The following is a 27,751-nucleotide window of genomic DNA, read 5'->3' on the forward strand; positions in this document are numbered from 1 at the left end:
CTTGAATGCCAAACAGAAAATTCACCATTTGCTTTGTCTACATCCAAATTTGTGCACACAAATGCATTTAAAAATGGGAGCAAGTTACACAATCACTTTACACTTTGGCTTTTAATTGAACACAAGTAGTATCACTGTAAAATAACAGCAGGAATTCTAAATGCAGAAGGATTTCTACTGTGGCTTTTAAAAAAATGTAATTATCATGATGCAATTTTGTGATTTTGTGATTAGTTCATCCTTATCTACATTTAATTGAAACTTCCTCATATATCACTCAAATGCCATTAGAAATGTAAAAACAGATACCCTTCCTGCCCATGCTCACTAAAGAGAAAAAAAAAAAGTGAGAGATCACCTAAATCACTTCCATGTGCCAGCTCAAATTTCCCACAACTGATGCCACCATTGACAAGTCTGGGATCAAAGTAGCAGGTCAGGCACTTGAACAGTAAGACACGATAGCGTGCACAACTGCAGTAATTAAAGCACACCTTGTCCTTGCCCACAATGAGAACTGTTAGCTGTTTTACCACCAGTAGTTTAACCTGCATAGGGCAAACATGACAGAGCAGTTATAAGCTATAGATAAGCATTCTGGATTTTTTTAATCATCAAGTTGTGTAAGACTGCTCTCAGGATGAGGGGAGCCAGCTCTTCCAGAGGAGCTTCAAACTATCTGGCCAGATTTTCTGCAAAACTCAGCTCACTGTGTACACTGAGCTTTTTAGAAAATTTGTTCTTATTTAGCTTGGACCCACATATAGCTGTGCGTGGCCTCCCTCTGTGAACACTTGGATCACCCCTTGCACAGGCACAGCTGCGCTGGTAGTAAACCAAAGTGGGAAAGGAAGCAGTAAAAAGGTTTCACAGTGATGCAGCACTGTTTGTTCCTTCAGTTTTATGCTTGTGTGACATGTCTAATGCCACAGAAGGCATAAAACGGGGATCCCAAGATAAAGAAGCAGATCCTCCAGCATGCAGTAAGGCACAAGCAAAGCAAAGTCCCTTCAGCACATTGGCTACATGTGTTAACTAATGCTAATTCAAATTTCAAGATGCTTCCCTGTGATTAGAAAACAGGCATCAGAGATAACAATCCCCAACCATTTCCAATGATTTTGTCTGAAATTCTCAAAGTAGCTCACTGAGAGATCTTGAACACTGTTGTGAATGTAAACAGACATGAAAACTCAGAAATGGATCCGGCCATGCACTTAAACACAAGTTTAAACTTTGCTGCATTAGGAATCTGGTCAAGTACTTTGCCAATGCAGATGCTCAAGGCCTGCCCTGTGCCACTGAGAGCTTTGCCATTGACTTCAGAAGGTGTACTGGTTTTTCACCTTTCCCTTTCAGCAACTGCTTTCTTGTAGTCTTCTTTTTGTTATTTTGTACCCCTGCTTGCTTTGTTCTTTTTTCCTTTTCCTGTTTTTGCCCTTGTTTGGATCAGATGCCCTTTAAGTCACACCATCAACCCATGCAGTGTGATCAGGAGTGAGTGATGTGAAAGCTCAGGGATAGATGGGCTTAAAAGAAATGAAGAACTAAAAAAGCCAATACAAAATTCTGGAAAAAGCCAACCATAAACAGGGGTAGGGGTAGAGAAGCAGAGTCCAGATTCTCATTAGTCACAACACTTACGCCCCACTAAAATTCAAAACCCGCTGAATTTGAGATGAATTAATTTATGACTGTTAGAAACCCTGAACTGCTCTATGAAGCCAATCATCAACGCAAGGTAATGGTTCTTGCATGCAGCCAACCGAGACATAATGTATAAATCTACATCTTAATGTACGATGACAAGGTTACTTGCAGAAACTGTACTGCTTAGTTAACCACAGAGTCATCTGATTACTTTAACTAAAGAAATTAAAGGATTTGTAAGTCCTATTGTAACAATAAAATCTGTAAAATGTAAGAAGCTCTTGTTAATCCATAGCAGACTATTCCCAGTCCACATGCTTCTCCCCCTGCAACCAACCTCTGCGTTCTGCTTCTACAATACTCCTGAATTATCATACAGCAGTTATTTAAGTAATTCATTGGGTAGTCCCTAGCTGTAGTGACATAGATACGATAACTTTAAAAATGATGCATGCAAAATATCTTCAGAATTTAAAGTTTTGTTTAGCAGCAATATGGGAAGAATCAGCTAGGAGACTGGATACTGATCTGTTATTCTCACATCACCAACTGATGTCAGGCTCCAGTTCTGGGCTCCGCTATGATATCTAAAGGACTCAAAGCCAGAGAACTCAGTGAATTTCTCCTAGAAGTTCTGTTCAATACTTTCCATTTAGCAATACAATTTATTTGGAAAATGAGTCAAGAAGTTAACAAAAATAAGGCATTAAAATGAATTTATGTGTGTGTGTGTGTATATATATATATATATCAATCATATATCATATATAGCTATATATCTAGGAAAAGAATCTATTTGCATTGTGTACTTTTCAGATACAATAACTTATTACCACATTAAAAATATACTCTGGGTAACATCAGTGGGCCAAATTCACCTCCTTTACCTTCGATAGTGTTGCACCTGCATACAGCAATGATGGATTTGACATCTGGTCCTTCTCCTTGATGACTGTACTACATCAAATGCAGTATCAGAGAGTACCCTTTGAATGTCAGATATTACACCATAATGAACTAGAATATCTGCTTGCTTTTTATATTACAGTAAATAGAGTTTATTGCTTCTAATGACCAAAAGGTACCTTATAAAGATAGCACAGATGTTGATAACACATTTCATATACTGTATTATGGACCTTGGAACACTGAGGTTGGCAGATCATGATCATTAAATTATTTTTCTTCTTATTTTGCTGTTTGCATTTTGATTTTGCTTTGCTGAACGCACATGCAACTAGTGAATTTAACTCTGTGCCAGAAGTGATATGTCAAAAACATTTAGGAAAACTTACTGTTTTGTTTTGTTTTACTGAAGTCAGGCATGAGTGGCATGCAGTAGATTGCAAGGAAAAGCAAAGGGATGTCCATTTCCAAAGGATTTATAATCTCCATGCACATGTAAAATGTCTGTTACAAAAATCATTAATATTTGTTAAAAGTGTGCCTTTTTGCATCTTTTTATACAAGTGTACATGCAATTACCTGTCAGAGCTAAAACTATTTACAAAATTTCATACAATACATCTTTTAAAGTGAATAATACATGAAAGGCCAATGTTGTTTGTTGTTTTGTAACACTGTACAAGATTAAAAATAAATAAGGCATTATAATACAGATTTATCACAAATTAAAAAATGTTGGTTTTCACTGTAATACAAAACTCTAACTTGAAAGAACAGTATGGCTAAATAGTCCTCCTGTCTGGGCAGAACACATACAGAATCTGGACTTGCTGATGTAGAGAAAATGTTTTGTTTCTGCTACAAGCCAGTAATCCACAAATGAAAATGATTCACACTACTTACTAATGTGTTCAAACTCCTCAAAGCACTGAAATGGCACAGGTCATATACTGCTTTCTTACAGTGACTCTCAAGTACTTTCTTTTGCCTTACAGCTACATTATAGGCAAAAGTGGGAAAGAGACTCAGGCTCATAATCTATTCTGGGTTACAGTGTTGTAAAATAGTGACCTTGGACCAGTACCATAGCGAGGCATCACTGTAACTCAAAGCAGAATTTTGCCTACAGAAGTTCAAATCCTGACTTTCCTCACCGTGCTAAGCTCCGGGTGATTTCTGCAGGCCTTGTGGGTCCATACGGAATGGAGGTTCAGCCCTAAAGAGCTGAAACGTTTGGCTCTCAGTCTCACCTAGAGAAAGAAGGGCGAATTTGCGTGTGTTTCGGCGAAGACCATGGAATGAGAATTGTCACAGCGGGAAGCCGCTACAAAAAAGCATTGTACAGGCTGGACAAAATAGCTTTCTAGTCAATGCAAATGCAAAATGTCTGGAAATATCTAGCCAGTAATTCCACTGAATGCCAGTTTGTAATCTCAGCAGTAGGACAGTAATTAAAAATCATTTAAAGATAAAGGTAGCATAGGAACATTTTGAAATTAGCTCCCAAGACAGTGAAGTAAGTTTGAAGATCTCTGATACTTATCTGCTTATATAAAGAACGAAAGACTTAATTTATTACTATTATCTTAAAGAGAAAACGTGCAAACTGATGTGAAATATTGTGCTTGCTACTGACAGACATTAACATGCCATAATGGCACCACTTTGTTGTAGGGCTCGTATCTGTTAATTGTTTCAAGCTAGCAGTTGCACAAAAGATTAAATAGAAATGCAGGAGGCTATTCTGCCCACAATACACCCAAGTAACCACCCTCAGTTAGAAGTGAGGGCCTTTGGGGCTCTGTGGGGCAGAAGTGACCCCTTGCTGGGGCTACAGCAAGATCACCCAGTCAGAAGTTACAAAGCTTGACCAGAAAATTAATGAACGCAATGTAGGAAACACTACTGCATGCGTTAAGGTGGGCCAGAACCAAATCCCACAAAACTCCAAGGAAATCGTTCAGATTGTTTTTATGGGTTTTGGAGTGGGCCACATATTATCTTCAGCCAATTACCAGTAGAGATGTTAGGACCAGCGTCTCAAATTTGTCAGATAATGTGCATTTGTGGGGTTAGCAGAATTATTATTATTATCATTATTATTATCTCTTTCCTTTCCTTAAATAAAACTTGCTAAAGATATCAAAGAATACAAAAGAGAAGGGAGATTAAATCTGTCATTTAAAGCCATTATATGAGAGTTGAAGTAAAACAAATGTACACAAAAATGAAATGAAGAAAAAATGGTATGAATAGGGAGGGAAATTATAAAGGCAAGAGCACAGCTTTATTATATCAAGATTTCAGTGGGTGTTTAGTCTTCTCTGCTGGAACAGTTGCTAAACACTTCCTATCAGTTTCACATGGCTTTTTATTCATTTGTGTCTAGGCTGGACTTTTTCATGGTTCTGCACTGCTCAGTCCTGGGCTACAAAGAAATAGGAAAAACATAGTTTTCCCCATGGTCAAAACAGCAACAGCAACATCAGCAACAATCCGAAAACGTTAAGGGTAGGACTCAAGCAAACAAAGTCTGCAGCCTGACTCCAAATCCACCATCTCTGGTGGTGCCAGCTAGTCTGTGCTATCTGGAGCGGCTGTGGCTCCAGAACCCGTCCTGGTCCACACGCCCTACCCCAGAGGCACTAAACTCCTGCGAAAGGACCCCATGAGGAGCTGGTGCTAGAGAGCCTCTATCTGATCCTTTCTATTCAACATGAAAAACGTCCTTACAGAAGACACGTCTTATCTGACCGTTGGAGAGAAGGATCAGGCCTAGAAAGACTTCTGAGTGATTCCACTAGCACCGGCTAATCTTTTAAAAAATTAAAATGGATGATCTACTTTTACCTTGTTTCATGACCTCCCGCACTAACCTTACTCCAGGACTAGACTGGGAATGAGTCTCCAGCTTTCATGTTCCTGCAATGGGAAGGAGTTTATCAAGACCTAGACAAAATACACAAGAATTCTTCCAGTAAAACTGCTGTTGCATTAGTGACAGCTGAAATTAGTAGGTCTGACACATCCATGCTGCAGTTTTTGAGGCATCTGCCACATGCCATTGTATTGTTAATTGGCTCTGTAGAACAATCCCAAAAATATTAGCAAAGGGAAAAGTTCACTGTCAGTTTAGTGATACATGAAACAATGGCAATATACTTCTGTTTTAGACCCATTCAAAAAGTAACTAAAAAATACTCTCATTGTAAGCTTTTTGAAGGGAGTCAATGGCTATATTTTGCCTGTGTGATCAGGTACTACTTGACCTACACCTAGGATCCAAAGATGTTTTGTGATAACAGCACATGTAAAAATAAAGTTTAATTAACATCAGTGAAGTCCACTGATTCGCAGATTGTGTAACTTGGGCTCTTTGTGAGTGGAGTTAGGTGATTAATGCTATTGCACATAATACTTTCCATTTTGGTTAAATATTTAACTTACTGTGGGATGGTTTAGTTCTTACAAACCTATTAGAAAACATAAAATATGCAGTGCACATTATGTGGATACCATTTATTCAGTTTAATTATGCAAATATTTGTTCTTTTAAATTTATGTTCTATAAATGTATTTATTTAAATGGCTCTGAATGCCTCAAAAACAGAATTTAATTATTCTAGAAGAATGCTTGTGAATTGGATAGCTGCTAGGAAGATAAAGAAATTCAGTGACTTTCTGCAGGTCAGTCAGGGTGCATACACCTAGTACAGCTAGGAATCAGTCCTTGGTTTCTTCAACTCACTCTAATCACAACACTAATTTTGCTGGTTTTGTAATGAAGCACCTAGCTGACAGTCAGTTAAAAACCCTGCTGAAAACCTGTGGAATCCCATAGCAGCCTGACGTGGCTATATGGGAACTGAAAACTGAAGTTTTTCTTTAATGCTTTGCATCTATTGACATAATGTTTTTCCATATAGTTTTAAAACAGAAACAGTGACTCCTCCCCCCCCCCAAAAAAAAGAAAAAAAAGCTGATGGCAGGACAATCGCACCCTGAACCCTCTTTCCACTGAAATCAGTTAACAAAATAGGCCCACTGAATGGGAAGGTAACATCTAGGACATGCAAGTTGTCAACTGTACATTGTGGACAACTTCAGCTTTTTTTTTTTTTTAAGCTAAATGGAAATTTTGCCTTTTTTTAGACAAAGTAAAGTTTTGCTTCTCTTTTGGAAAGCAGCAAGGCTGGTTAGCTTGCGTATCCCCACAAGGACCTTATGGCAGCAGTCTATGGACCACACCACCAGCCATCCTCAGCAGGATGACCTGGGACTGCTTTCACCTCAAATACAGAGCTGCACTCGACGTTTCACATCCAGATCAGCGTTTCAAGATGAAACCCTGCACAACAGGATATGGGCTGCATTAAAGGAAAAGCAGTCAAGATAGGTTCCCTTTTATGCAGATTAAGAGCAGCCCTCGCTCTCCTGGCAAGTTTACCAATGAGCTCATCATTTGGGCAAAGTTTGACTGTGCTTGTTTCTCAGAATTATAACTTTCTATAATTGTACAGCTTTGAAGAGTGAGCCCAGGTAGAATCAAGATATAATAAAACTGTGGCATCAATTTAAAAATCAATTAAGAAGGAAGAGTATGTTGGCAAACGTACAAATATCACAAGTCTAACAACAGCACATTTGCCACCAATATAGGACTACTCTTTGAGCTGTTTAAAGAGATACAGCTGCAACTGAGCCCCAGGACCTATGCTGTTTGTAAAAGTCTGAAATAATACCATCCTTCTGTTCTTCAAAAAAATTGGCATTGAACATAAAGCAGGAAGGAATGTTTCTATATTGTGTAAGCATATTGCTGTGCTGGCAGGCTGGCACTTTTGTCTCACACAGAATCAAATGACCTGTGAAGAAGCAGCAACTTTTAAAACTTTACCAACTTTTTTTTTTTTAACTGCACAAATAGCTATTGCTATCCTCACAAAATTTGAAGCCCTGTCATTTATCTACTTCATATCCTCATGTTATGATTTGAATTGGAAATTTTTCAAAGTTTTTGGACCATGCAAGTAGAATTTTAAAAAATACATTGGGTTTATCAGTTAGCTGAATCCAACACTCATTAATCTGTCACTGATAAGTTTTCATTGCTTGAATTCAAGCACTGGGAGCATAGTTTCTCTAATTTTTGCTACAGCCCTGGAGAGCTTCCAGCTGCCCAACACTCCCCAGTTAAATGCAGCTTTGCTAATCTCAGACCCAACAGTGCTGGCTATGACAGGAAGAGAAATCTCTTTGCTGTGTCATTGCAGGTGGCTGTGTAAATAAATACATTTTTTATATTTATATATATAAATCTCTATTAAGTCTACATAGGAGTGTTTGTATATGTGCATATATAGATTAAAACATATATATACACACACACAAAAAGAATTGCTTGCACGTTTGTCTCAATTTTTTTCATATACCCTTTAAAAATGCCAAGAAAATATTCCTTATTTCCAGAAAATCAGGTTTTGACTTTTCCTAACAGAATTGCTAGCCCTTATATGTTCCATCCCAAGAGTTCATTAGACGGTCCCCCAGTTCTCTTTGGTTGGGTTGTAGTGGTCCTTGGTTAATGCCACGGCCTATGACCTTTGACCTCTTGGTAAAAATTCAGGCAACCACTGCTCTCCAAATTCACTGCAAATGGCACAACCAAACCTCCCTTGCTCTATGCCTCCTTCACAGCTGGCACAGAAGGAAGATAATGTAGTGTTTGATTTGTGTGAGTAGCAGATGCTTGAGCTGCTCCAAGCCCAGCTTTTGCAGTAAAGCCAGCAACTGAGGACGCCGATGGACAGCTGGTGCCCAGTTTTGTTTGAATGTTTGCTCTCCCATAAGGGTACATTTTCCGCTCTAAGTTTAAAGACCGTGTTTGTGAATTATTTCCACTGGCCTTTCCTTCCAGGAAATAGGTCAACATTTCGCCTTTTCCCTTTACACTGACTTTACCTCGGCACACAAATTCATAACTGCACCTCTTTAATATCCGCTGAACTTCTTCTGTCACCTGAAGACAGAAAAAAAAGAGCTATTAGGTTTTTCTATTCATATAAGGTTAATCCTAGAACTGCCCAAACTTTCCTTGCTTTACTTCTGCTTCATGAAACACGTGGAGCAGAATGAATAAGCAGCTACTGCTGTTCTTGGGTTCACCGAGAATTTTCTTAAGGAATTAGGTATACCAAACTGGAATCTGAGAAGCAAAACTTTTGGTCTTGAGCTAAGTAATTACACAGGCAAACTAAACTCTGTCTATCAGAAATATGTAGCCATATTCTCTACTGTTGTAGGTTGGATCAGCTCCAGTGAGCATAACTTACTCCAGAAGAAATTTTGGGAGACAAAGCAGGTATTTTGGATAAAAGATGCCAAAAGTTCATTGAAATTTTCAGAAGTGCAGTATTACTTCTAGCCAAGCTCTAGTAGACCAGTAATGTCCTCTGTCTCTGTAGCCCCTCTGATCCAAAGTAACCTAAGAATTTTTAAAGCTACATAAAATGCAGCAGGATGGCAATGGACGTAGATCTCTTCCTTGTAGTCTTTATTCAGGCAAAATTCCTGCAGCTCAAGAACTGGCCCGTGCAGTGCCGGCATTCTCAGGCTTGACTCCAACTGAATAAAATGCAGCAGAGAGTTAAATGTGAAATCTGTTTCTTCAGATGGGAAATGATTTATGTGGGGATTTCATCGCCTCCAAATAGTGAAGCATATGTAATGGGAAATAACTATACGTCTGATGCCTGAATCATCTGGAGAATGTTGCTCTTTTCATAAAAACCACAAGATCAAGTGAGGCTGAATTTTCTAAGCAGTTTTGAAAATGTAACCAAATATGAACCAGGTGGTATATAAAACTTGCAAACTGCTCTCAGAATGCACTCACCTGAATTTTCCCCTGCACTCCAGTACTATCCATTCGGCTGGCAACATTTACAGTGTTCCCCCAGATATCATATTGCGGTCTTCTGGCTCCGATGACTCCAGCCACTACAGGCCCAACGTTAATACCTAAAATCAGAATAATAATGCTTTTGTTATTCTTTCAAAAACTACAGCATGTTATCTGAAGGAAACACTGATCCTGTAAATTAGATTTAACACAAGTGCCTCAGAATTTTTCCTGGTCATAGAACATAATATACGTTAAATTAATGCCATTTGGACTTCTGGATTTGTAAGGGTTTTAGAAACAGAACAAAGATGATGCAATATGATAGACAACATAAAAATTTTGCTCATCTGTGGATTTTCCTATTTGCTTGTTTTAAGAAAATAAGAAAGGTAGTGGCAGAGCAGAGTTGAGCTGTGGACGAAGTCAGGACAATTTGTTAAAAATCTCTAGTTGCTTCCTATGACTTCCACTGTGGTTGCTCATATAAAGCCTTCGAATGGGGGATTTTCCAAGTTAAACAGAAATAGTAGCCTGGGGAAAACTAGCTGTGTTAGAAAAGTTAGTGAAATGGGAACAGCACTGGACATACCATTGGAGAGCAGCTGGATGGATGGAAGCGAAGAGGAGAAACTGCCTTCTAAGCAGGCTGGGAGAAAGGACTCAGAAAGGTAAGATATAAGATAACATATAGGGGATTGCATGGGAATTCTGTGTCATGAAGGCCAGAGGATTTGATTTGTTGGAAAAAATAGCACCCATCCACCAAAACAGTTGGGAAGACTGGCAAAAAAAAAAAAAAAGCATAATAACAGCATAACAAAAAAAAAAAATCAAAGGGAGAACTTTTCAAACTATATACCTACACCTAGAATTCAACAGGAAAGTTTCCTTGTCCAGTGAAAAATTTCAAGATGTCTTTTTTTTTTTTTTAATTTAAATGAAATGAAATATGCATCCATATATGGAAAATATTCATATATCCCAATATGTCTTGAGCATCCACTGAATCTGGATCAAGTATTATAACTCGTGGGCTGCAGATTTGGTCATGTTTCTCTTTCAATCAATCAATTAATTAATATTTCATTAGTTATATGAAGCAGAGAAATGCCAATAGAAGACATTGAGAGTGCTTTTTGCCAGCACAGCACAATAACTTGGGGACTAAAACATGTCAGGGATTCAAAAACTTGGTCTGATTCTTCATGCCAAGAAACTGCCTTAGCCAGTCTCTTCTCTCTCCTCCTGCTTTCTCCAGCCAAAAATTCCATCTTGGAGCTAAAAAGTCTTTCCCATCAGAAAATTTTTCAAACTATGTCCTGACAAAGAGGACAGGTGATTTGTCATCTGTGGATGAAAAACTCTTGCCATGCTTTAATGCCAACACAGCTTCTGCACATGCAGGAATACATAATAGTTAAGTACAGCAGCCCCAGTTTGCAGCAGTTTAGCAATGCAAAGCAATGTGAGTCACAAGACTATGTACACTAACAATATTGTACAAAGTTATTAGTGCAGTTTCCTTTGAGGTGTGCTTTGATTAAATAAACACACTAGAACTGGACACAAGTATAAATCCTTAAAACTGATGCCCACCATTTAGCCTGCTTGTCTTCTATATGGATGTACATCTTCCACTAAAAGAGGCTTTTCAGCTCTACTCAAGAGTGCAGGACAGGCAATCCTTTGCAGAAAGCACAGGGAAAGCCAACAAACAACAGTGTTCCACTTGTGGGATAATTGTAGAAATGTGACTTACCAACTCGTAGGACAAAGTCGTTGTAAGACTGATAGTTGATTTCATCAAGAACGTCAAACATCTCTATTGCAAAATCTGCCAGTGTACTCAGATGGGAATAAATTGATTTTTTAGCCTAGATACAAAATAATGTTGCACATTAGATTTGCATGGTATTGAGAGGCAGGTGAAATACTGAACTGAAAAACAATGAAAGGCTCAGACTGGATGGCTTAAGAAAGGAATCTAACCTATTTTGCTGATTGTGAAAGGGAACTTTTGATGGTGACTAGAGCACATGCATTCTTTTCTCAAGTACTGAATTCTTTTTTTTCTCTTTTTGATTTCTGGGAAGAATGGAAAGCAACATTCCCGTGGTAAAGTGTTTCTGTTGCTAGAGAGCTGCAGATGTTTGTTGTGAGCATGATAGGGAATATAACCTGCTTTCTTACAAAACTGCTTTGCCTGATGATTATTAATAACTCTAGTTTGTGCCCTCTTCTCCCTTTGGGGCTTTTTCTAGCTCTTAGCTCCATGGGGTGCATGCTGTTCCCATTGACAAAATTCCTGTTAAGTTTAGTCCCATGAGAGGCAGAACATCCCTATTTGCTTTCCTTTTCCAGGCAAGCTGAAGCAATTTATTATGAAATATACCTAAATGAATGACAGCAAAAGGATCATAAGGAACCAAATGAAATGATGAAGTATCAGGCTTAAAAAAAAAATCACAAAGAAATACTTTTTATACCAATGGTCTAATTAAACTGTGGAATTCATTGCCAGAAGATACTATGGATCCCAAAAGTTTAGCTAGATTCAAAAATAATTTGACAAATTCATGGAAGAAATATTTGTTATATACTATTAAAAAGATACTATCTCTAGCTCTGGAACTTCTAAAGCTGCACATTGTTAGAAGCTGGAAAACAAAGATTTGCATGTTTGTCCTGTACCTTATGCCCTTCCCCCAGGAGCTTCGGCTGGCTAGCAAAGACAGGTTACCAGGAGGGACCTTTGACCTGATGCAGTATGGGTGCTCTTCTGTTGTGCTCTTATTCGAATAATAAATATGAATTCTTGAACCGCTTTGCAAAGTGAAAGTGGGCTAAAGGTAGGAGATGGTGAAAGCAATGCAGGGTCAGTGGCAGTATAGCTGCAGTAGGGTGTTGCACAACAGGGCTGTGGCAGCTGGCATGAGATGAGAGCTCACTGGGTTGTTGTCATGATAATGAGATTTTATAACTGGAGTAGCTGAGAGTGGCTGAGGAACCTGAGAAAGAGGTTGCTTTTTGCTTTATTTGGCTCAGCTAGAAAGAGATCCTTCAAATGGCTGGGAAATTTAAAAAAATTAGAGCAAAGCTTTAACAAAAAACGATGAAAGCCAGCCTTGGGCCATTCCCAGTTTTTAGGAAGGATATTTTTAAATACCTGCCTGGCTCTCTGGCATCCTGTATCTTATAATGTCAGCTAATTCCACTCTTTTACATCCCCAGCAAGACAAAGGAATAACAGGAGTTAAATTTAAAGGAGCTAATGGCCACACTTGCAACAGTGATGGTGAAGAGTACTGAAGGTCTGGAGGAGGAAGAGGGAGGAGTCTACAGTTTTCTTTAATCCTCTATTGTTCTTTATATTGCTTTTCCCTTAACATCTTTGCTGCCTCATGCAAACTTTGGTTTCCTGCAATGCCCTACATGCTGGCAGGAGAGAGGATTGGTGACAAATACGGGATGAACTCCAAGAGACAGACGTCTCTTGAAAGGATTACCACCAAATTCTTTTGCAGCCACGCTGAAGAACACTGTGAAGTTGGGACCCCGGTGAAAACACAGACATAATTTCAACGGGCTCCACATGCAGAAAGAAGCTATATGTCTACAAGGAGCCTGGTTTGTGTGCTGCCCTGGTGGCATAACTGGCAAGCAATTATTTATTTAATATTTCAGAGGAATAGTTATTGGAAAGACTGCCCAGAGCATCACAGCAAAATCACTCTGACAGAGGCAATATATATTTATTATAGTCACCTGGTGAAGCCAAGCTGCAGAAACAACAGTCCTGTAAAAAATGTGATTTAAACATTTAACTCCATCCAGTGTGCTAGGTTGTTATGTGCACCAGTAATCTTAGTTAAGAACACAGCTAAGCGCACCTACTGTCTTGTGCTCATGACCAAATCCTGGTACCAAATTGGTGTCACACAATTAGAGGCTGCACCAGAGTTTCTGATAAAGCTAAGACATCCCTAGCACAGGGCAGATCAGAAGCACTTGGATAAATTGCAGCTCCCCAACAACACGTCTGGCTCTGTGAGGTAACTACTGCCTAATGTAACAGCAGTCCAGGGACAGTGTGGACTCTTGGCAGTGATCCTCTGGGGATGATGAGCTACCCTGGATCACCATGTTTCTAATACACTGCTGCATGCTGAAGACCTAGCAGGAAACTGCCCACAGGAGGTGGATAATTTCTACTTATCTGTATCACACAAGCAGTAGGAAAAGATCACAGAAGAGCTGGAAATCTAAGTTACAAGCAAAAAGAAAGGCACAGTCCTGTACAAGACCTTCTGCAGTGATTTAAAATGCATTACTGTCATAAGCTTAGAGTGGTATCTTCAGTACTGGACTAACTCAGCTGACCCTTCAGTTAGCAACTATAAAATGCATGAGATAAACATGTTTAGGTTTTGGAACATATGCTGCCAAAGTTACCCAATAACACACTTGTTTTCAAGACTGTAGTTCAAAGAGCATTTATAGCAGACACACAGGCATGCCTTTGCCTGTTTGTCTGACACCACACTGAACAAAATTCAAAGGATCTTTTTTTTCCCTGACTCAGGACCCAGGAATCAAACATTTCTGCATAAATAAAATGTTTTGAAAACACATTTTTGTAATGTCTAGTTTTCTAAGCTAAGAATGATACAAAAAAGCATCAGTTGTAGAAACCCTGCAGATCAGAAAATTATGTGATATATTCCAACATGATTCTAACAGTTGATTCCGATGTGTCCTTGTTTTTTATTTACTTAACAAGGATAATTGTTGCTAGTAAGTTCACAGGCCATCTTCTGGCCCTTTTTTGCTTTTGCCCTTTAATTCAGTGTTATTTTGCAATGCTAAACCGTATGAATCAGCCGTACCTCTGCAACATATGTGCCTGCATATCAGACCAGCGGAGAAGCCTCTGGAAGTTCTGGGCAGACTGAGGACATGGACTGCTCTCATTTGCCTTATCCTACTCATATTATTAATTTGCATAATGCTCTCTGTGCAATTGATTCAGTACACTGCTCACAGGGGTTTCTGCTGTTCAAGATGCTGCATGCAAATTTAGGAAATCTCAGGACCCAACCTGAAGGTGAAAAACATGCACAGGAGCAGTAATGAGGAGACAGATGGAGAATTGTGCCCCAGAACCGGCAGCTCTGAAATTACTCTGACTTTTTTATTGCTGAGTCATTAAAGCAATAAAGAGAATGGAGCAGTGGAGACAAAGAAGAGCTAATTTGTAAGGGCTGGGATAAAATGCAGTAATGTACCTAGTGCTAAATTCCTGTCTGTGATGGGGGTGAAGAGGGATGTTTGCTTTGACTGTAGGATGCACCCAGGTTTCAATGTAAAAAAGAGAAAGAAAAAAAAAAAGAAAACTCCACACATTTTATTGTTCTTGTGTTTGTTTAGCAGCAATACATTACATCTAGATTCTTCCTTGCCCTGCATCTTTCAAGGTCATCTATGATGCCAGGTTTAAAACACCACCATTCTGACTTAGGAGCTTTTTACACCAGTTTGCTGAGAATCCAGAGCTACAGACAATCAAATCCCAAATTTAGGCTGATGAGGAGCTGCCAGAATAGCAACTTTTATTTGCAGGCTAAGGTTGCTATTTGAATTTCAGATTTAAGCTGTTGCAAAAAAATAAAGCAAATGTACATAATCATATGGAACTGGATGTTTCACATGTTCCTCTGGAAACTGGAGGAGCACAGTTTGTCCACCAAAAATTAAAGTTGTGTAAGATCTACTTACCTTGGTTCCCGAAGTAGGTACAAGTCCCACAGCTGCCATATAAGTACTTCCAATTGTCTTGATCTTTTCTATGTCCTTATAATATTCTTTGTCCATAAGCTTTGTTTAAAACATAAAACTGTTAAATATTACATAATATTTTAGACAAACAACCATAGTTATCAGATAACATGTGCACAGTTGATTAAACCATATTATTTCTGGTAAGTTAAGGCTTTCTCTCTTTGAGGTCATTGGGAAAATTACCAGTAACTTGCATTTTAAAGACTCTAAACATATCAGAGGAATTTGAGGACAGGTCTGGGTGCCTAAAAGTACAAAACAAACTCTTGGAGAGGCCCACTGGGCATCAACTCCCATTAATTAGGAAGTTCACAGATGTATTTTATTAGAAAGTGCAAAGTAATCTAAATTCCTATAAATAATTCTTGTTTACAGCAGTCTGGTAGAACTGATATGGTCAAAAGACAATGCATTTAGACCTTACCTCATCAAAATCAGCAATAATCTCATTTAACAGGCGTAAACATTCCACTCCCATATTATTGCCATCCAGTTCGATGTAGAAATCATTGAAATTTGGGATGGAAGCAAACATCACTCCCACTTGTGAATATGACTGGTAATAAAGGTCCTGCGGTTCATGAACAGATATAATTTTTATTTTAAAAGATTAATTAAAACAGAAAAGATTATTATGATATCTATTCTAGTGCTAAGCAACAAGAGAGGTTGCTTTGCTAGCTAGGACAAAAGCCATCAATTTTGCTAGAGAGAAAGTCAACAACAGGAGTTGCAGACTCCCTCCCTTGAAAAACACAGATGAAAATTAATGCCTAAGTTATCAATCAAATCCATTTAAGTCAACTTAGTGGTTTTCACTGCTTAGGCTGGGAAACACTGACTGAAAATGTAGTAGGAAATAGAAAGTCTGAAGAGTTTTAGAACTTTTATTGTACGAGAAATTTCACTAGATTTTCCCAGTTTTATTTTAAAACTAAAATAGGAGACAAAACAGTTTATTTTTTTCACTGTGGTACAAAATCAGCCTCACTCCTTTACCTCTTTCTCCTCTGAGTTGCAGAGACCTGGATTTGGCATTAACCATATAATGTTGTTCTGCATTGTAAAGCTTCTGCATAAGAATTCAGAGAGTGCACAGAAAGTAAAACCACTCTTCTATGGTCAAACACACTTGGCCAAATTCTCAAGCACAGAGATCCATTGCTTGGAAAAGCAGTGTCATGGCCATCGTGGCCACACCAGATACTGCAGCCACTCTAGAAGGACTCTGGCCAGACCTGAACCAGTTTATTTCATCACTGCAGCCTTTGAGATTAAAGCTACTGTATCTTCCTTCCCAATTTTACTTTTAAGTTGATAAGTTTTGTAATGAAAGCATACTTTCAGAACTAGAGCAGTTCCGATGGAAGTACCTGGCAGTTCACACGCTTCACCATCAGAACATAACTGACCTCTGTGAAATACTGCAATAAACTCAAGTCTTTTCACTTAATTGAAAAAGGAATTGCATCTTTTGCATGTAGGCATTCAGCTGCATTGATGTTGAATGACACAACATTCACTTAAACAAGAATTTATTAAAATCCTTCATAGAAGAAGGAGGACACTACAGAGAAGGCAATAATCCTGATCTAATTTCTAAACACAAGTTTTTACAAACCCATTCATTTCAACATGAATGATAGTAAAAAATTCCAACATTTTCTTGAAAACATATAGTTGAAAGGTGACCTAAGCTACATGGGGTCACACCCTTACAACATTCTCATGTATTTAAATTTTATCTTGTCTTTACCATATTCCTTGGATTAGACATAAGAAAGTGCTGTGCAACATGTGCTGGCAACAGGTTGAAGAGAATTCTTTTATTGTCCAGCTTGACTCTCTCCATATCGTCTCTCTCTTCTTCTGCCTGTTGGGACAAAGGAAGAAGAAAAAATCTTTTCAAAAAGCAAGAAGTTATCTGAAACCATCAAATAACTATTTGCATGTAGCATCTATTACTCCATGCTTTGAAATTAAACTGGACAAAATAATACGTATGAAATGGAGTGGGAACAGTTCTCCTACACCATGCTTTTACCTCTGGGACAAAATCCCTTAAAGGCCTTATTAATTCAAGCCGAAGTCACTGGGCAATCACTATTTTTAGGGCTTGACCAGCTAAGTGTTCTGGCATCTCCCATAGACCTCTGTTCTTTTAAATAGGCCCCACCTGATATTTTTATAGACTAAAAAACTGGAATAATCCCACTTAAGTCACATTGGCCTTGGAGAAGCCTGGAGAATCACCAGTGTTTTAAGCAAACCTATGTCATTTTGCAGCGAAATGGATCTGATGAGACAGTAGCTTCAGCAGAGAGAACTGTTTTACAATTGAACATCCTTAAGAAAGACATGCAATTTTAAAAATGATTTTGATAGAAACAGTATGCATTTCTAGAGGTGACTTTAACCATCCTGGTACTTGTCAGGAATGCATATACAATTCCCGTGCACAGAAATTCCTGTGGGCAAAAGCAACAGGGATTCTGCCATTCTTGTGAACAATGACATTCAGAAAGAATATCTGGGAGTTAATGGTTTGGGGTACTTAACCAAGGTTCTGGTGTCATATTTAGGTGACTTGACTCACAGGAGTCATTGGAAGCTACAGATTAGGAAGCAATTCTGAAAATTAGATACCCTATTAAAAAAACACTAAATCTTTAGGGATTGCATCTGGGGTACCTAGGTTTGCAAATTCCAGCCTAGTCCTTAGTAAACTCTTCCACAAAATTACTTTTTTAGAATCTATTCCTTGTTATCAGAGTGACTTTGGTCCCCAAATTCTCATTTTCAGCTAGAAAATGCTTGATCAGTACTACACAATTCATCTCATGAAAATCACAGCAAATACAGTTTTATTCTTTGCTCTTCAATCACACTCACAGAATTGTAACACAAAATCTGCAGTGATCCCAATATGCTTTTGTTTATCTAGTTACAGTCAGCAGAAGACTGGACGGCCAAATTCTCAGGTGGTATCAGTGAAACTAAGACATATAAACCACTTAAGGATCTGCTGTAATCTTTATTTGTGTCCCTTTGTATCTAGAATTTGCTATCCTGATCTATTGCAAAGTCCACATACTTTTCTCACTATCTACTCCCGTCTAAGTAGGAGAAAGCCAGTCATCTCGTGCCTGTGTATTCTTTTCATGTGAAAAAGCTTTTTTAGTTTTTCTAAGAGTTTATTACTCTGAGGACAAGAAATTAATTTTTGTTTTTCATGATAAAAATTTGGGAAAATCCTTTTTATTCACATAGCACAGTGATGCCACTTTTCTTGGCAGTTTTCTTTTATACTCTTAAAATTCTTTACAAGAAAAAAAATGCCAAAATAAAACTGTTTTTATAAATGTAACTTCTTCAGGAAATATTCTCTTCTAAAATAAATTATCAGCTTCTCCTCTAATTTGCATAATAAGGATTATAATTTATTCCAGAGATTCAGTAACCATTAAATAGCAGTTAAGCCCTGCAAGGAATATGCCTGAAATCTGTATCCTAAGCAAGTATCTGTCTCCTGCTTGTGAGGTGTTTTCTTGACACTTTTTTTGTTGCTTAAATTTGGTATGCTATTTTCTTAAAATATCATTCCTTTCTCCTATTTTGGAGCTGTAAAATCTGCCTCTGACTTATTGCTGCCTGTAAATGTGTGTAATGGCCCCCTGCATTGTATAGTATTATTGCTGGACTTTAAATATTTTAATAGTGGAATTAGAAAGCTTTTTCCACCTGAAAATCCAACCCAAACTTACAACTCAGTTTTTGCAACATACTGGAAATGGAGAGTTTGATTATGATCACAGCAATGAGATTTGTGAATTCTTGAATTCAGGCTCTGAATCAAATTCCAGTTTAGGTTTGGCATATGCCTGTGTATTCCTCTATTTTTTTAATACAATCTTTTTTTGTTACCTTCTTCCTAGGAACATTTGAGGTATAGTAATCTGCAGCTCCCGATACAATATGTGGCAGAATAGCAGTCTAAGGAACAATACACCTTTGGGTTGGGACATGGATATAAAAAGTCAGAATAATCAAGCAAGGGCTTGTAAGTGGAGTAATCAGTTTGACACAGCATGAACAGCAATATTGTTCAATTGCTGGTATTTGCTGTTCATTTCTGAGCTAGAAGTGTGCAGTCAGATTCTTCTGCCTTGCCCAGTCATGGACCAAGACTTTTGGATGAAATGACTGAGAAAGTTCTTCAGCAATGTGTGGTGTTTCCTAACATTGTGGCTGATTCACAATAAAAGGCTCAGAAAAAGCCATAGCACAAAGACAGAGCTGCTGGCACTGAAACATTATCTCCCTGTGACCTTGCTCTTGTTGCTGGACGTCTGTCCAGCCACAAGGAAATAAGAAATCTTTCTAATACACCTACAGAAAATAGTGGAGAAAGGACAGTGCAGCCTATTGGGTTTCCAGTCTTTTCCTTCTGCAGAATTTAGAAAGCAGTGATGGCTTTTCTTCTCTCCGCTTCACTTCTCTTCAATACAGTCATGAAACTACTGTGTGAGAGATGCCAATGATACTACCATGTTCACGCAGGTATGGATGTGACAATGTTCACAACAATGGGACCACAGTCATATCTAAGAGGCTGGCACCGAGCTCTTGGGTGAAGAGCTAATGGTTCAAACTGAACCGCCAAAGACATGACTGAAATGATGTTGTTTAGAAAGGGGAAATCCTCTAAGAGCAGGGAAAAGCATCATGAATGTCACCATCGCTATCATCACCTAGCCCATAGGAGTGTACTCTTCCCCTGTAGCTCAGGGAGAGATTTGCACTGGTAATGCCTATGATAGGCAATGTAGTGCCATGCAGAAAAATCTGCTAGCTCTGCATGGGCTAATGCAAGCATTACTTTCATGAATTAGCATAGTGCTCCAAGTCTCTTAGTCTTGCTGAAATGCCAGATACATTAGCCTAGACAAAACACTGGGTTAATACTGCTATATTGCTGCTAGTACCTAGACTAGAGCCTCTGCATGAGTTGTACTTAAGCCATACAGACACGCCAAATTTCTAAAGTTAGTGTGGATAATCCCAACTTTATCAAAATCACCTGCCAGGAAAGTGAACTGAAGAGTACCTTTTCTGCTATTACTGCACAGAATTTGAATATCCATCTTCTCTCCCTGTTCTGCCTAAGACAGCTCTCACATGCACTTCCTCAGGAGTTCCCTGGGAAAAGAAGAAAGATTCCCCTGTGCCCCTTGCAAGGGAAGTTAAGAAGTGAAGGTGAGGTAAAAAAGACTTGATTTCGTTCAGCAGTGAGGACTCTAAAACTCTCTATCTCTGGGCTCTATGGGGAAGAAAGTAAGCTGCTTACTTGTATTTTCTGGACTTTTTTATGGCTCTCTGCTTTCCACCCTTCAGGGGAATGCAAATGAAAACTGTCTTTCCTTCTTGTGACTCATGAACTCCTAGTGCCTTCTCTTTGAGTAGCTGAGATAAGGGAATGTGTAGGCATCACCCTTTCCCAGGCAAGACAGACACTGAGAAGGAAGAAGGAGTATGTGGGGCTGCAGAAAGAAGATTAGAATAACACAGATCACAGATATTTACATTCCTGGTAGAAATATTAGCCAGGCAGCTAAATAGCATCCAAATCTTCATCCATTTGTCCCTATTTCTATTGGTTAGCTCAGGAAAGCTGCCAGCATGTTATTTATGCAATAGCTGCTAGCTCAAAAAACAAGGCAGATTACTATGAACATGCACAAAAAGGAAACTCTATAGGAATGAGAGACATCATTTTTAATATTCTGCTTGTGCTTGTGCCTGTTTGGTATTCATGGCAGCTAGGTCATTTTGCAGAGCTTACTGTATTTGTAGAACTGCAGTATTTAAAAGCAGACTTGGCTTTTGTTTCAGGTTTGGTGATAAAATTTAACATGTTCTTTGGTACTAGAGCTTTTGACATCAATGTGATAAGCACCTACCACATTTTACACAGTCACATAACAACGCACTATTTTACAACACTGAGAACTTGTTACACATTCTATACTCAGGAAGTGACCCAAACTATTGTATCACCTGAGATATCAGGTGATTATTAAATAGGCATAAAAATGCTGTAGCAATGTCACTGACTAAAGAGTTATCTCAAAAATCCAGTGTTTCAAGATGCAGCTAAAAAGAAATTGGGCACCGGTACTTCAGAAACATCATTTTACCTGAAGGGGGCACTAAAACCACAGGAAGACACCCATGAAAACAGTTTCTATAAGGCCAGATTTTAAACACGAAGTGCAAGCCAGCCTTGAAATTACAGCCTGCAGATTGCAGAACAAATATTTTGTACAGGTGTCATGGATTAGAAAAGACAGCTGAATGATATTCTAGTATTCCCTAAAGAATGTGACAATCAGTCATGGCATATAATTATTCTTATTTTCCTCCCATGACAAATCTTGGGCAAGCAACTCCGTTTTTGGCAGTTTTAGCTTCTTCACAGACTTGTTACTTATATTTATTTGTCCATTTTTTCTAATTTTGTTGAATAATTTGTATAAGTAACATTATCAGTCACAAATAAGTAAAATGCTCCTACATTTGCTATTCACAATGAAGCATGTAAAGTTATTCAACAATTTTATTGAGAAATTTGTATTCCCCTCCCATTGCCTGTTAAAAAAGCAGATTTTTTTACAAAAAGAAAATACTGTGATATTCAGAAGAGTTAAATTTGGCACAGTATAGAAGTAACAGAAACAACAAGGACCTACATGACCCATGAGATGTGAATAGTAAGAACACATATAAATGTTTTAACAACTTGTCATCAATCACAAAATTTATTCTTCCAAATGATGTGCATAAATCACACTGTATTATCTCAGTTCCGGTTATGTGACCTAGATGCAAGTGCACTAGATTAACTTTTGCTTGAAAAGTATCATTTTTAACTGAGTTTTGCTTTTCTAAAATCTGCTTTTTCTCAAAACATGATTTTTTTTCTGATGCTGCAACTGCAGCTACGTGGGCTAAGATAAAGTTTGTGGAAATGGGTTTTCCTCAGACCTTAGCTCCTGTTCACTGAGAGTAGATAATCTGTCTATACATTCTTATCTTAATGGCAATACTTTCAGGATACTTTTGATGTTTAAAATATCATTTAGTTAGTACTAGACTCTTTGTTGTTCAGGATGCAGTAAAAAGAAATCTACAAAATCCTTTATATTGCAGCTTATGCCACAAATGGATTTATTCATCTGAGAACATTTTACAGGATTAGCCCCACAATGAACCTTAATAAAGCTAAGCAAACAAAGTGCTTCCAACTTCCAGAACAGCCCTTGGGCCTGGAAGTTCTTCCAACCAAAAGCCAACATCAGAGAAACTTCCATGTTGGCTTCTCACAAGTCTTTCATCTAGCACCAGCTGGGAGATCTGAGTCTTCAGCTCTATCAGTAGTTTGTGGAATTTAGTGTTTGCACAAAGAACCAGCAAATTCACTCCATAAAAAGGAAGAAATTCTGCATGGTCCCTGTGGACTAAGCAGTGGTGCTTCTAAAACTTTTACAATGAAAAATGTAACCAAGTAAAGACAACATAGTTCAGAGAAAAGTGATACTGAAGCCACAGAGAAACACAGCAAGGGATATTGTTAAAGCATTCATAAGGATCCTGGAAATCACATATAGGGATCCTGGAGTCCAGCAACTAGAGAAAATTGTCTCTCAATATGGTTCTTTTTTCCTTAACTCCTCTTAAAGATTGTTAAACCATTAGCAGTTTGGAACGTGCCAATTATTCACAGACAGTTTGAAAATACAGATACTTCCTACTAACAGTCTGCACAGAGCTTTTAATACTCAGGTTATTATGCTGAAGAACCTAATATGCACAAAGATAATGTTTTTTACTTATTCATTTGAACAGATAAGAACCATAAGCACTTCTATAACATCTATCACAATAGTATCTCTGCATGTTATGTTAATTAGCCCCAGCATTCAGTATCATTTCCACCTGGTACACAGAGCAGAAAACAGTTCAACATACCTTACAATATGGTATCCGCCCCTATTTATTGTACATAGAATAGTCTTCCACGGAGAATCAAGTAGAACAAGGGGGTGGTGTCTAGACCAGTAAAGAGGCTGAGTATCTACACAGGGCACTGATTTCAAAGAGTGGCAGTTATGATGATCCCTACTTCTGAATTTCCTACCTACACTGATGTTTTTCTTTCTGATTTTATCATGCAGATCTCACAGACAGGATGGCACCATTTAAGTACCTGTTTTGTAATTGAGGAAATCTGAAAATTGCATTCTATCTTCAAGGATGAAAAGCCCTTTTTGAAGTGAAGTTTTCTAGGTACCCGAAGATGCTGATAAACATTACTGAAATTTGATAGGCACCCATATCTCTTAACTCCCTTTATTGTCCTTTGGAGTAAGCGCACAATGGTTTTAAAGATTGTGGTAGATTGCTAGGCATTTCTGTAAAACCTGGCTCCAAGAAAACAGAAAAAGTTTATACATCTTCCTTCAGTATTGTCTAGTTCTGCTCTTTCAGCAGACAAGCCTCCCATTAGTTTCCTGGACTTTAATTTTTATAACTTACTAATTTCTAATTTAAAACTAAGGATCTGTAAGCAGTACCCTCCTTAGGGATGTGCAATTCACCATGCAAATCATGGTAGCTGCAATGATGAGCAGCATTTAATTCACTATTGACTTACAGACAGGCAACAGGATGGCAAAGCAGTATCTTCCTGCTTGTTACTGAACTTCATGGCTAGAAATACATATTTCACATAAGTAAGACTCATAATCGTTGATCAGATGGTGATCTCAAACCTCCATCATGTGCCAGCATATGTGAAGGCAGCTGCTATCCAGTAATTCTAGTTATGTGCTGCACTGAGTTGCAAAGTCAGGGGATATTATTTTCCTCTTGAAAACAGTATTTGGCACCACAACAAACAGAGACTACTATCAGTTGGTCCCACAAACTTCTGAGGCCAACATGCACAGCACCTATCAATACTGTGGGTCATATGACAAAAATGAAATGAAGTGGTCATGCGTTGTTGACTAAGTCAAACAGCACAGAGTCCACAGTAATTATAGAACAAGATAAACTTAAATCATAAAGGAGTTGGACATGGTTCTGGGCATCAAAGCAAAAAAAACATCCCAACAGAACATAACTGTTAGGAAAAAAAGCTTTGAGAGTAAAAGATAAGTAATATAATCTTTTATTAATATTTATTATATTTAATAATATAAATATAAATATATTTATATAAATAAATATATTTAATATATTTATTATATTTAAGACATATAAGATATATAATATAAGATTATTATATATATTATATTGAAGATATAAGTAAAAGAACTGAAATCTCCTGGTTTCTCCATCCTAAGCAAGACAGAAAAGTCAAGGATGTGTTTAACCCATGTGTTGCAGTCTTGTTCTTAAATGTAAAAGCAAGCACTATGTTGATTTTTGCAGTCCTCTTAACAACATAGTTAACGATGTAGGTGAGAACAGGATGTGACCACTAGGAAATACAGGAGTGTAAGATTTATCATCCAGGCAACTTCCAAATTCCATCAAACCAAACTTCCTTCTTTTCCAAACTTTATTTTCCACATTGCCAGTGCCAAACACTCTGGAAGTGGGAATAGGACAGCTGGGATTAGGGGAAGGTAGTCAGACATTTCCTAAAGCCCTTGCTTACGCTTAATATAGTTTTCATAATTTTTGCTGTAATTTTCTAATCAATAAATATATTTTTCCCAAAAAAGGTCCACACTCTTGGTATCTAGTTTCTGATCTTCCTTTGGGAAAGAGTTCCACAGTCTTATTCCATAATATGCATATAAGTATTTCCTTTTATCAATTTTATTCGCTAGTCTTCAGTTTAACTGAACATCAACTTCTTTCTGTCCTTTTTTGCATTAGAAGACAAAGTAAACAAAAACATATTTAATATCTCTGTCTCAAGTTTATGTTGATAATAGTCAATTTCCCACATTTGAAATTCTTTGTATTCATAATGTACCTTAGATATAAAGATATTACTTCATTGATGATGTACTGTTATGGAACAATTACAAACAAACAGAATTACTTCTCCAAAGCATATGTATTTTATAGGTCTGTGGAAGGAAAGCTGCAGTAAGTTTTCCACTGTAAACCCCAACAAATATGAAGGATCTTGAAAGTGTTTTAGTCCAAGCAAATTGTCCTGGAAACATTTGCAAGCAGTTTCAAAAAATCAGAGAGCATTTTGTGTACAGGAGAACTGGAAAGAAAAGTCCTGAGACTTGCCTGCACAGCCCAGAGGTAGTCCAGACGCAGCTTCAAGTCCACCTGTCTGGAATGCAGTGCCAAAGCACAAGAAAATAGCAAAATGGCTAGTATTGGTTCATAGCCATGCATATAAAAGGAGCCACCCCTTTAAAAACAAAAGGAAAGTAAACAGGTTATTCCATTTTTTTTAATACCAAACATTGGATATTTTTAATACCAAATCTTTCGTTTGGAACATGTGGGTACCCCCAATCACCAGCCTTTTTGGAAGAGGCTCATAGAGGCGGGGACACAGGTGACAGTAAGTCTGATCACTGCATCATACCAACATTCAACTTTGTGAGGAACTTATGATAATATGCATTATTGTAATGTGTGTGTGTACTTTTAATTAGGGACATAAAAAAATTTAAAAACCCAGAAGCTTAAATGAAATTGGAAGTAGCTGAGCGCTGTCAAAATATGGAAATGAAGGTTTTAACAGTTCTTTTCTATTTCATATTAGAATTAGACTGCAATGTGATCAGCTGAGTTATGTTAGGAGAAAACTACAGAATAACAGGGCAGCAGTTACTCATTCCCAAGAACTGATCTCCTGTTGATGAGTATCACCAGGTCCTGCAATTGCTGGGAGACAAAGGCTCAAGTATTTCTCAGGCACTACTGAGTTTATAGCCCTATCGCAGGCACAGACTGCTAGAGAACAGGTCACAGATGAGTAGCCAATGTTGTGACTGCCTATACAGAAATACTCGTTGCTTTAGCTTTGCAAGACACTTACCCCACTGCTTTTCTGTAACCACTGAGTTCCAGAATAACTATGTACAAAATTGTAACAAAAAGCAGGAGGATCATTTTTGGCAAGGAAGATACACGTAGAAATATTGCCAAGGTGAGAGTCCCCACTACGCAGGAAAGGAAAGCATAGTGGGCTGTGTCGCATGGAAGTTCATTCATCGTTTTGTTTGTTCCGCCAGGAGAAATGATAACTATGGAACTGCTGGAATTGGTGTTCCAAACCCAAGGCATGCAGCCAACCTAGCAAGGACAGCAGAGGAGAGAAAGGGAGAAAGTTAAATATGAAATAATCAGAAATGCAGTTGCCATGGAGGCTGACTGTAGTTCATTTCTGACCGGAAAAATATGTCTGTGGAGTTCTCAGATAGCCAGCTCTCTGCTTTAACAAAATCTCCCTCCTTTCCTGGAACGCTGTACCCAGTTTTAGGTGGGACACAGACTCTTTGTTCATTAGATGCCAGCAAGGCCAAGCAATTAAAGTCTGGGCTTAGTTAAATAGTTTCCCTTTCAGTGCTCAAAACCAAGAGATTCTAAAGCCAACATCTTTCTCCTAAACTAAAGAACTTCAGTAAACATTTTATGTGGCCATTTGGGTGAGAAAGGTTCTTGCACACATTACAGAAAGAATTGTGTTTGTTTTATAGACTGGGCAAGCAGTTCCAATTTCAATTAATCAAATCTAAAAACATATTTTAATCTTCGATGGACAAGCTAAGCATGAATAATGTCTTTTCTCCACCTTAGAGCTGCTTCAGCTATGACATATGATTCAAACACAAGGCTTCATCTTTAATTATCCATGCCATTTCAAATATCCAAGGAGCTCCGTCTCCTTCCTAGGCTGGAAAAAAAAATGGTGCATTTCCTCTGGGAAATTTGAGGAAATTTGATCTTATTCTTCCAAAGGCACTATCAGATACACATCCCAGATCCATTAGGCAAGGAAGGGAGGAATCTCTGGAAAACAGTGTAAGTCCCTGGAGCTCCATTTTTTAATTGCACTCCTATGTTCACCCCTTTATCAAAGGAGAGGATAAGAGTTAAAATAAAGGGGGAGAATGGGATGGTAGTGCAAAACTAATTTTAACAGGCACCTCCACATAAGCCCCACCTGTACTTAAGCATCTCTTTCAAAGTGTGTTATTAGACCTTTTTATTTCATCCTAGCCACTGACAATGAAATTTTATGGCATGCTGTAAAATAACTGATAACCTAAAAGGTGATTAAGCAGTATGTTTTACAGGGAGTTGTCATTTAAAAAGATGAGATGTAATAGATAAAATATGAGTTAAATTCATAATAGCTAACATTATGAAATGAGATCAGAAAAAGTGAAGCAAAAAATCCATTTAATG

General features: G+C 38.0%; 1 protein-coding gene across 1 annotated transcript in view; it reads right to left on the minus strand.

Annotated features, from left to right (window-relative positions):
• Positions 1-8,236: 8,236 nt before the first annotated feature.
• Positions 8,237-27,751, minus strand: part of ADCY1 (adenylate cyclase 1) — a 153,059-nt gene continuing 133,544 nt past the window's right edge. The window contains exons 13-20 of the mRNA XM_013952768.2: positions 26,379-26,635; positions 25,612-25,742; positions 17,055-17,167; positions 15,723-15,869; positions 15,236-15,334; positions 11,220-11,334; positions 9,452-9,576; positions 8,237-8,575 (exon numbers count right to left, since the gene is read on the minus strand). Of these exons, the coding sequence (XP_013808222.1) occupies positions 8,237-8,575; positions 9,452-9,576; positions 11,220-11,334; positions 15,236-15,334; positions 15,723-15,869; positions 17,055-17,167; positions 25,612-25,742; positions 26,379-26,635 (1,326 nt within the window). The remainder of the gene's footprint in view (positions 8,576-9,451; positions 9,577-11,219; positions 11,335-15,235; positions 15,335-15,722; positions 15,870-17,054; positions 17,168-25,611; positions 25,743-26,378; positions 26,636-27,751) is intronic.

This window comes from Apteryx mantelli, chromosome 2 (assembly GCF_036417845.1).
Source record: "Apteryx mantelli isolate bAptMan1 chromosome 2, bAptMan1.hap1, whole genome shotgun sequence".
Classification (NCBI taxonomy): domain Eukaryota; kingdom Metazoa; phylum Chordata; class Aves; order Apterygiformes; family Apterygidae; genus Apteryx; species Apteryx mantelli.